Here is a 9,466-nt window from a genome sequence, read left to right as displayed (position 1 = left end):
ACGCCTTTAACGGGGTCGTTTACGGCGGGCGCATCTCCGTTACGGCCCCGCGAACAGACCGTTACGTTCAACGTGTTCGATTTCGGGCCCGTGGACCGTGAACCGGCCGCCCTCTCGTCGGCGACTGCTGGCCGGGTAGATTTATGCGGAAATGCCCGCACGTTCGAGATCCGGAGCAGAGTGGCGGGCATTTTGGCACGGATGCTTCGGGGCTGTTTGATTTGAGCGTTAAGTTATCTTACCAAAAATTTGATTAGTCAAATAATTGGTTATGCCTTTGGTAGCACATGAGTTAACCAATCTTGACCAAAGTTAAACAAAAGTTAACAAAGAAACATTGGCTAGCCAAATATTTGGTTACCATCCAAACACACTCCAAATTTTGGTTAATGACAAAAAAATTGGTTTGGTATTTTTTATAGCAAACCAAATACACCCAGCTTTCTGCCTCGTCCCCACCACGGTCGACTCCATGGGGACGCATCCAGCATCAACGCATGCACGTGTGGTACGGTACACTCTCTCTGGTCGATCGAGCGGTTGGTGCACGGCGACGCTGGGGCCCATGAATCACGAGACGGCTGCAGGGTGAAACAAAACAAACGCACATACACAGCACAACGTTATGGCGTTGTTGCTGCCGGCCTGCCGCCTAATCGTGCACTCAGCCTCAGATGACGGCGATTACGCCGGCAAATTTTGTCTCGACGTTTTTTTTTCCTAGAATACGTCGTATCATCGTTTATAGAAAGGATAAGCTGCCTAGACTCCTAGAGGCAGTAAAGGTTTACAGTCGTTTTACAATTGTCTCGACGTTTAATTAACGCACGCCGGCTGCCCGGCTGCAGCCTGCAGGTTCATGGCGTGCAGCGACACGCCAGGGGCAACACGTGAAGCGTTAGGGCTCTTGACTCGCGGATCGTGTGGCTGCGTTGCTTAATGTGGCATGCGGAGCTGGGACGGGGAGTCGGGGAGGCGAGACTGCGACAGGTCCCGTACCGCATGTTCCATTTTTCTTAACTCTTATAATTTGTTTGGGTGACATGGAATTGGACACATGAATTCAATCTAAAATTTCTAGAATCACTATAACTAATCATAACTAATACCAATTTCTATTTAAAAGTCATCATTTCTATGGAAATTGTCTCTCACTCTATAATTTTATGTGGTAGACAAGCATGATTTTTTGAACCTGAAATTCAAATTCAACCAAATGACATCCTATCAAAAATTGGATTTCATTTCATTTCTACTAAATGAGATGAATTATTGGTTGCCAACGGACTGTTATGTTTTTAACGGCAAATCTGAACTGGCAGCATGGCCGGAACCATCTGAAAGTGACTTGGAGAGCTCGTCTACTGCTGTTAATCCTCGTGACTCCAACAGTGCTCCATTGATTATCATCTCTTCTCCTTTCTTTCAGGTAGTGGACCCTGATTACAGTGTGTTTGGTTCCGTCTCCTGCCATGCCTACTAGCCGCTGTGGAAGACGTGGTGGCGCCGCATGTCCCAGCAAAGCAACCCTAGTCATCTGGTTAGCTAGCTCGTTACGGTTGAACCTTGATTTTGGTGTTGGTCTGAGAGAAAGACGTGGGCTCGCCGTGCAGAGAGCCAATTTGGCTCTCCTTTGACGGCAAGGTTTTTGTTGCAGTTGCTGACAATATCACCTAGCAAAACTAGAGATTTTAAGTGTTGCCAAACGACTGCCCTTATCAAGCAAGGCTTTGCTCGAGTTCAAACGTACCCGGCCCATCCACCCACCGAAGCAGAAACTTCCAGTGGAGATTAAGCTAAGCGTTTCGAACTTGTACCGTGCTATAGTGAACTATAAGCCTTAATCAAAGTCACAGTAAAAGCTACTTACTGTATAGAGAACCACCAAGTCCAAAGGTACTAGGATGTAATTAAGCTTAGACACACTAATGACGAGTACTAATCGATAAAGTACAAACAACTGGTCATGGGAACTTTTCTTGTGCACATTATCGTTAGAAATACAACATATATACTACCGGGTAGTAGGTACTGCTGAGAAAAGAATATTTGTTCCAGTATGACAATAATGCTCATAGAACCTGACCACAAAACATGAAGTTATCCTCATGGCACACTATTAAAACTCTCTGTTCAAACATACTGAAAACACAAAACATGAAGTTATCCTCTGCTCTGCTTTTGACTGGGTTATAGAGACAAAGTCAAAGGCGACGTAGAGTAGACTAGAAGAGAGAGGGGTGTGTGATGGCGGTCAAGGTCACTGCCGTTGCGGCCGGCAACGGAGGTCGAACGCCGCTCATGAAGGGAGAGGGGTGGAGGTCGATGGCCTTGCGGACGGGAGGAGGCAAGCGTCTGTGGCGCGGAGGGGGTGTGGCGCGGAGGGGGACATCGCGGAGGCGGGCGAGCGACGCAGAGGCGAGAGAAACGCGAGTTCACCTCGCTCTCGGGCCAGCCCGTTATCTGCTAAATGGGCCTGTCCAGGGCATGGCCTGGTGAAGCCTGGGAATATATGGGCCAGGCCAGGCCCGAGGAAAGCCCACCAACGAACAAGGCCCAGTTAAGAAAAAAATTAAAAAAAGCAGAATAGGCTAAAAATGGACAGAAAATGGGCCAAAAGTGTTGAGCCGGGCCAAAAATGTGAGGATTTATGGCCCATATATAGGAAAACTAAAAAAGAGAAAAAAAATATACGGGCCTGAGGTTGAAGCCCAGGCTTGGCACAGCCGCGGGGCCTTAGGCCGGCCCGGCCCGATTATTTTCGTGCCAGGCCGGGAGCTAACGGTCCAATCCCGGTGGGCTTTCGGGCTTTGCCAAAAGAGCCAGCCCGTTGGCCATCTATACTCTCAGATTTTCCCAGACTTGACATGTTTTTCAGGGCTTTTTTTTAGAGAGAGGACGTGTTTTTCGGGCTACGTGGGGTTTTCGTCCAGCGAGACAACTGACAAACAGCCAATGCCACTTTCCAGTGTTGTCGGCTGGGCCAGAGAAAAACACCACACACCTTTAAAAAATTCTAGTGCTAAACAGGCCTTTTAGGAATCTCCCCCCTGTTTTCTAATCTTATGACTACAATTCTATCATATCACTGTATTTTTGTCCCTGTTCCTGCGTTTTGCACCCCTACCGGCTACGGGGGCCTTACGTGTGATCAGTGAACACCTTGCGCTCTTAAACTACCCCAAAAAACTCCCGAAGTACACGCATTCCATCATCACCATTCATGAGAAACACCTCGTATTCTGGTAGTTCATTAGATTTGTTCAGGAACCGACCCATTGGTTTTTATTGTGTTTAGAATGTTGTACGGGGATAGATTGTTCAGGAGATGTCTCAACCTCAGATCAAGTGTCACACTAGTCAGCTCCGTAATGTATCTAGACAAATTTTAGTACTCCCTTCGTCCAACAAAAGATGTCTCAAGTTTGTCAAAATTAAATGTATCTATACATGACTTAGTGTATAGATGCATTCAAATTTAGTCAAAGTTGAGACATCCTCTGTTGGACGGAGGAGGTATATAAGTATGTTCATTTTTTGACAAATTGAAGCCCTTAGGAAGTATAAAAAAATGTGAACGTTAGTCACAACCCACAGGCCGAAGGTATAGTTACGTTTACCAGCTTAACCAAAAGAAACTCAGAATTTAAGACAAATAACCCACGGGTGTAGATATTTTTACAAGGCATATCTCAGCAGTATAACGCACAACAGCTATGGCGAGGAGCAAAAATAAAACAAAATTGGCATCGCCATGCTTTTGGAATGGCCTGCTAGTAGAAGTGAGTCAACTGAGGTACAGATCTTGCGAGGCAGCTACGTCCAGGTTTTTGACAACATAGGAACAGGTCTTTTAGTTCTGATATTGCCCCAAAATCTTATTTATGATACCAACAGCGATTGTGCTTCCAGACGACCTTAAGAATGCCCTCCCAAGAGCTCGGCACTTGGAGAATTCCTGAACACAGACAGCTCCATCTAGCTTGACCTGATAAAAAGCAAGGGCTTTACAAGATTGCAATTGGTGTACTGCATTGTTTCCACCACAATGATGTGATCTCATGGTGTACACATAAATAAAACCTAGATGTTTAGAAGGATCACTGCTCGCTTTTTACCTGTACGACAGCACTCTGCTTTGATTTAAGAAATCGTGGTGCTGTTTTACTTGGCTTGCCTGTCTTGTCAAGTAATGCCATGATTTTTGTTATTTTTGCAGCTTCCTTTACATGATGTATGTGAAACTCCACCTATGTCAATAACATTGCTATTATTACACTGGAAAAGGAGCTAATCAAACAGAGTTTTGGTTATAAGACATATCTTTACCTGATAACCAATAAGAATGGGAACAGTGATGTCCAATACACGAATCTTTAGCTCCAGGTAGTCGGCTACAAGAACCGGGAAACCAGGGTGGCAAAGAACCCCACCAGGTATTATTCGGTTACCATCAACACCCTGTAAACAAACTGATACATTGTCACCAGCCCTCGCTATGCTGCATGAACTAGAGTCTCGTTCGATGGTTTTCACTGTTGCTTCTTGCCCACAGGGTAAAACTAAAACCTGCACAAGGAAAAAAAATACAAGCGTCAGGAAAAATATAAATGTCCAGAGCTTTTATTTCCAAAGTGATGTAAGGATCATTGTAGTACATAAACATTCAATTGAAGTATCAAGCAAGACAAATGGAAATGACATTCCCAGAACATATTTTTACATCATGCAGTTGCTGGCATGCCACAAGCAAGGATCGATAGGAATAGACTTGAATCAATCTACCCTCATTGTTGCAATTGGCCTTGATGCAATACATGTATATTGATAGCTTCTGAAGAGAAAAAAAAAAGAGAGGGATCTACCTTTGAACCATTTCGAATAGCCCCAGCTTCTAATTTTCCAAAAGCTGCAAGCTGTCCTGTCAACTGAGACTTGATAACATCACATATAGGAAGAACGAGGGGTTTTGTAACATCCCGAGAAGGAAGCTGCAATGAGTCTATAGCATCCAAGAGACAGGACCCTCGATACCTGAAAAGATATCTCCATTTTAAGATTCAAGTTGTGGAGATAAACATAGGGACTTTGTTAAGATCGCATATGTTAAATAAAAGAATCAAATTTAGCACCTGAAACCAAACATTTAATTACAAATGATACAACATCTGCTGCACTGGAAGAACTCACATAATGTTGTATTTAAAAAATAAAAAGGGGGGGAAATGTCCACCAGAAACAGAGCTTACCAGGAGGTAAAACGAGCATCCGAAGGAGGTTGAATCAAATTTTGATTTTCTACAGCACTTAGAGGAATCCAGGTGACAGATGAATCTTTGAAGTTGCATGACCGCAGAAAACTTCCAAGTTGTACCTTGATGAACTCCAATCTTTCTTTGGAGTACCCAATGGCATCCATCTTGTTGACTGCAACAATAAGCTGTTCAACACCAAAGCTTCTAATAAGCTGAGCATGCTCCTTTGTCTGCCCAATACTTATCCCTCCTGCACCATTCATGCCAGCTTCAAAAGAACCAGTTGAAGCATCAACCACAAGAATAGCTGCATCAGCTTGTGTTGCACCAGATATCATATTTGGCACAAAATCTTTGTGGCCGGGAGAGTCGAGCAAAACTACACGGTACTTCTTGGTCTCGAAATAAGCCACAGCCACTGTCATTGTGACACCTCTTTCTCTTTCTTCAGTGCTCTCATCCATGGCCCATGCATAAGCAAATGACCCCTTTCCCTGGATAAATGAACAACAGCACAAACACAGTAAGATATGAGTGGTACATCAAAGGTGAAGAAGAGGAGCCCTGGATAAATGAATAACAGCACAAAGACAGTAAGATGTGAGTGGTATATCAAAGGTGAAGAAGAGGGGCTGACACAAAGGCAGGAGTAACTTACTTTCTCCTTGGCCTCCTTCTCATTTTTGTGCATCTCTTTTTTCGATATCCTTCCTAATAGGTGCAGCAATCTCCCAGAGAGTGTTGACTTGCCAGAATCAACATGACCCACCTAACCAAATTGTTTAGAGATAAGTACAACTTTAGACAAAGCGAAAGCACTTCTAGATGAACAAATATGAAAAGAGTAGATACTGAGTTGACAGGTCACAACAAAAGAATAGTAACCTACTATTGCAAGGTTTAGTTGGCTCAGCATCCCGGACGCTTGATCAGCTAGCATCCATTCCTCAGCCTTATAGTCTTCTAGTAAATAAGGTTTTGTGACATTTATATTATTCTTTTCTATACTTAACTCACTTATGCTCGAAGAAAGTGTCTGCATCGAATCCTTATTCTGTGCCGAGCTGCTAGCCCTACTACTCTGGTCCCCCATGGGTTGAAAATGATCGGCAATCAATTGACTTGTCCTCTCGACAGGCACGTCTTCTTCAGGTCGTATAATGGGTTGCTTCTTTCTTCCGGTGCCTGATGAGCTACCAACAGATGCTAGCTGTGTGGAATTAACTGTTCAAATGCACAAATAATTGAAATAAGGAGGAATGAAAAACAAAGCTAAAGCCTTTATTTTCAACCGTTAAGCTAATTAACCAACATATTAAAAACTGGTAATGGTAAGAGCAGCATTGCAACTTCACCCCAGAAAAACTTGATTCAGAAGGCAAACAAGATATCGACCAGAAATGACAAAGTATCGAAACAAGCGATTTGAATCAGATTTAAAATGTATGAGTTGACAACGTTTTCATCCAAACTTTATTTACAGAAGGTCTAATGCTGCTAAACAAATAAGCAAAGCAAATTATTGGACCAAAGAGTGCTTTAGAATGAGCAAAGAAAGCATATAGTTCGTAAAGGCACTAGAAGAGGGAAATATTGGTGCATAGAGGGAAAAAAGAACCAAAGGTATGTTTCCAAGACATAACATAAGAAAATATGATTGGTTCTATTGTAAATGTAGATTACCATTTTCCCCTTATTTCCTATTTTTCATATTTATTGGTGTGATAACGAAGGAGAAGCTTCAAGGTACAAAAGAGCAGGGTTCTTAGTTAGAATAAATATAGATTCATGAAACCAATGGCAATGCACACCAATAATACCTTTATCATTGGATGTGATAGCACACTTTTTCTCGGAATCACCATGAAAGTTTGTCGTACCAGTCTTCGCTGGAATCTTGGCAGAATCAGAGCTTGACACTGCGTATGTCCCAGAATCACTTGATACTCCATTGATGGAACCTAATGGTTACAGCAATAGCAAATAAGATTACATTGCAATTTGCAATTTCTGATGCATACGCCGATTAAAATTCAAGAATAATCAGAATGGTAGAAACATGTCAGACCGGATACCTTTTATCAAACCATCCTTGGCAGATTTGACGAAAGATTCCCGGAAAACCCCACACATCTCACAATATACCATAGTTTCATGATTGTCAAATGTGCACATGGAGCACTTCCAAAGAACAGGCACTTTATTTGATGAATTCTTCAATGACTCTACAAAAGAGTAGCGGAGTAATATAAGACAACAAGGTGACAAACTGAAGGCGGATAAACTAATAAACAGAATTAACAATGTAAAACATTCCATAAAGGTGACAAACTTCTACATGTATTCCATAAAGGTGCAGAACATCCAAAGCTGTATGTCCATAAGCGACAGCGAGAAAAATGGCTAATTCCAACAGGTAGCCTGCAAAGTTTCACGTTCTAACTAATTCGAGCCATCTTAAATTCGTGGTAATTTTCCCAAGTAATTTTTGACTGGTTTGCTGGATGGATAGAGGATATTTCACTTACAAAATGCATACGCACAAACAATCCTTAAAAAATCCACAACATTCTAGAAGAAGATGGCCACTTCACAGGTAAGAGGCCATTATTTCACGGATGCATCTCGACGATACAAATGGAAACATGCACTTGCAATCAACACCAATCAGTTGAAATTATTAGCAATTGATGGGCTAAATAGCAGCGGAAATCGATGCAAGACCAGGGCATCATTAGTGATAAGCTATAATGTCATCAAAATTTGTTTACACAGAAACAATGGCATTGGAGAGGCTTATATACTGTATGTGATATTTTTATTGGTCATACTGAGTCTATGGAATGTGGTATCAAGCATAAGGGAAACAAACGTGTAACATGAACACTACAGATATACAATCGCCAAACAACCTACAATGCTGTAATTGACAACAATATCAGATATAAAGCTATTGAACTTAAATAAATATCCTCCTTGTAGTTGATGTAGTGAAACCAGTGGATAAAAGGTCTAGTAGCTTGAACACATACCTTTCTCCTTCACAGGTGGCTGAATGTCACCCTGTCCAGCCTCATCAGAATCATAATAATCATCCTCATACTCATCATAATCATCGTACTCATCATCACAATCGGGACCGGAGAAAATCTTGCGAGGCATTTTCCTGGCAAACAAGATATTCCAGCACGGAGGAGGGCGTCAGGCGGTGGAGCCAGGACTTGCTTACCCAAAGCACCCCCAAAAAGAGTTTGGGCTGAAAATTCCCCCATGTGCAAGCCATATGAGCAGTAAATCTTATATAAATAATTCCTAATAATTTGAACACTAAATTCAATGGTTTAGCAAATTCATATGCGTTGTTGGCATCAATATTCAATGTTCCAAACTACAGTATAATTTGAGCATATACTTGGAATCGACTCATCAATTCATCATACATTCATTTGATCTGTACACCAAACTACAAATACGAGCATTGAAATCAGTGGGAACTGAGGGGAATAACATCAAACAACAGTACAGCACAAATGAAGGTAGGAATTTAGGGGGTTTAGGCGGGGGGGGGGGGGGGGGGAGGCGGGGTTGGAGTGGAGACTACCGTTGGGGGCTGCAGGCCGAAGAAATCGCTGAGACAGGGAGACCTATTTGTGGGAGACGGCGAGTCGGCGACCTAGCCACTGGCGGAGAGCGGGAGCGGGGCCGTGCGGGGAGGCTTGGCGGAGCCGCGTGTAGCCCGGCAGAGGCGGGCGGAAGCTCGTGGAAGAACTCCGGCGGGGGTGGCCAGGCGGCGGCAGGCCGTCTCTCTTTGGCCACGGTTTACTCCGGAGTCCGGACTGGCGACTGTTGCTTGATGGGCTAGGCAGGTCCTCTGGCCTTCTATTGTAGGCTTGGGCTGCCCGAGTCCGACCGGAACCCCGTCTGAAAGAAAAAAGAGAAGCTAAGAACATGATACGTCATTCGTGATGGGGTCCCTCAAACTCAAAACAACTCCAACAAAGAAAGGATGCGTGATGGACGAGGAAGCATTTGAGATTCACTCCAACAGAGGAAGCATCCTAACATCAAACAACAGTACAGCAGAAATGCAAGTGTTCCGTCGCCGCTACTGCCTGCTGCGTTGCGCCGCCAATCGAGCTCCACGTCTGCTGATCGATCCTTCGTAATTCGTATAAGATGGGGACTGAAGATCGGACAAAACTGTCGACGCA

General features: G+C 43.5%; 1 protein-coding gene across 2 annotated transcripts; it reads right to left on the bottom strand.

Moving 5' to 3' along the window:
* Positions 1–3,562: 3,562 nt before the first annotated feature.
* On the bottom strand, positions 3,563–9,127 carry LOC100826934 (HBS1-like protein). 2 transcript variants are annotated; one of them, XM_010242050.3, is made up of 11 exons: positions 8,857–9,127; positions 8,288–8,511; positions 7,331–7,480; positions 7,076–7,216; positions 6,145–6,479; positions 5,914–6,024; positions 5,250–5,749; positions 4,866–5,034; positions 4,330–4,569; positions 4,119–4,250; positions 3,563–3,988 (listed from the first exon to the last, which is right to left on the bottom strand). In XM_010242050.3, the coding sequence occupies exons 2-11, from the start codon at positions 8,415–8,417 to the stop codon at positions 3,854–3,856; spliced, it is 2,043 nt and encodes a 680-aa protein (XP_010240352.1). In that variant the 5' UTR covers positions 8,418–8,511; positions 8,857–9,127; the 3' UTR covers positions 3,563–3,853. The 2 variants fall into 2 exon arrangements, with proteins under 2 accessions (XP_010240352.1, XP_010240351.1); XM_010242049.3 differs by having other exon boundaries at positions 8,288–8,421; positions 8,857–9,126.
* Positions 9,128–9,466: the final 339 nt, after the last annotated feature.

Source organism: Brachypodium distachyon, chromosome 5, assembly GCF_000005505.3.
Source record: "Brachypodium distachyon strain Bd21 chromosome 5, Brachypodium_distachyon_v3.0, whole genome shotgun sequence".
NCBI classification, from domain to species: Eukaryota; Viridiplantae; Streptophyta; class Magnoliopsida; order Poales; family Poaceae; genus Brachypodium; species Brachypodium distachyon.
Note: the sequence above shows the minus strand (reverse complement) of the source record. Positions and strands in the feature narration are given on the sequence as shown.